At 68.1% G+C, this 1,300-nt stretch overlaps 1 protein-coding gene across 1 annotated transcript in view; it reads left to right on the forward strand.

The window, feature by feature from the left end:
• Positions 1–389, forward strand: part of SHISA4 (shisa family member 4) — a gene marked incomplete at its 5' end in the record, with an annotated part of 4,773 nt that extends 4,384 nt beyond the window's left edge. Inside the window, one exon of the mRNA XM_026053204.1 lies at positions 298–389. Within this exon, the coding sequence (XP_025908989.1) occupies positions 298–389 (92 nt within the window). The remainder of the gene's footprint in view (positions 1–297) is intronic.
• Positions 390–1,300: the final 911 nt, after the last annotated feature.

A 1,300-nucleotide genomic window follows, 5' to 3' on the forward strand; every position in this document is an offset into this window, starting at 1 on the left:
CTGCGAGGCCGTCGCTCTTCAGCTCCAGCGGCTCCTCCTTCAGCGCCTCCTCCTTCACGCCTGCGAGGGGAAAGGGAGCCGCTTGATGGAAGGGTCCCRATGCCCTCGGAGCACCGGGGGCCAACGCCGAGCGTGTCATTTCGGACCGTGCTGCACTGTCCCCAGTGCTTGTCCCCCACTGTCCCCAAGCAGCCGTTCTGCACCCATGGCCCTGCCTGGGGTCCCCGTGTCCACAGAGGTGCTCGGCCTTCTGCACCGCTCCATGGCCCCGTGCTGCTCCCACGCGCCCTGTCCCAGACTCGGTCATCCTCCCTACTCGTATCCTGGCTTCGTCTCCCCCATGTCACTTCTCCCGCCAACCCCCCAACCTGTCCCTTGTTCTGGTATAACCCTGTTCCCCTCCAGGTGCCTGTCCCTGCCCTACCATGGCATTGTCCTTGGCCCAGTCCTGTTCCCCCTGCATGCCCTGACATCCCCCTATTCCTGTTCCTGTCCCAATTCCCTGTCCCCACATGTCCTTGTTTCCCGAATGTTTCCCATCCCAATTCCCCACACGGCAGTCGCTGTCCCTCAGCTCCCTGTCCCAGTTCTCCCCATGTCCCTGTCCTGCTCTCTCCTGTCCCTGTGCCCCGTGTCCCTGCCCTATCCTTGTCCCAGTCTCCCCACGTCCCTGTTCCCACAGTGTCCCCAATGCCAGCTCCCCAGAGCCCCAGGTCCTGTGCCCCACGTCCCCACCCCGTCCTTGTCACCGTTCCCTACACTGCATGCCCACATCCTTGTCCCCACGTCCCACTGCGGCTCCCCAGCGCCCCCCAACCCCAGACATCCCCCAGTGTCCCCACGCCAGCTCCCCAGTCCCATCCCGGCCGCGCTGCCCGTCCCGCTCGCACCCACCGTGCGGCGCCACCACCTCGAGGCCGGCGGCGGCGCGCGGGGCCCACCCGGCACCGGCACCGGCGGCGGTATCGGCTCCGGTACCGGCTCCGGTACCGGCGGCGGCGCGGGCGGCGCGGGGCGGCGCCTGCCGCTCCTGCCGGTGCCGGCTGATCTTGTCGCCGGCGCGGCGGCGCAGCCCCCGCCAGCGGTTCTTCACCTCGCCGATGTCGCGCTGGTTGCGGCCCGCCGCGTTGATCTTGTTCGTGATGCGCCACCAGATCTTCTGCTTCTCGTAGGCGTTCACGGTGCTGGCGGCGGCGCCGAAGAGCAGCTGCTCGTACTTGAGCACCTCGCTCATGAGGATGTCGATCTCCTGCAGCGTGAAGTTGGGCTTGCGCTTGAGCAGCCCCCGGCGCGCCGCGCC

The sequence above is a fragment of the Nothoprocta perdicaria genome, unplaced genomic scaffold (genome assembly GCF_003342845.1).
Source record: "Nothoprocta perdicaria isolate Ctin4 unplaced genomic scaffold, notPer1 scaffold_97, whole genome shotgun sequence".
NCBI lineage: Eukaryota > Metazoa > Chordata > Aves > Tinamiformes > Tinamidae > Nothoprocta > Nothoprocta perdicaria.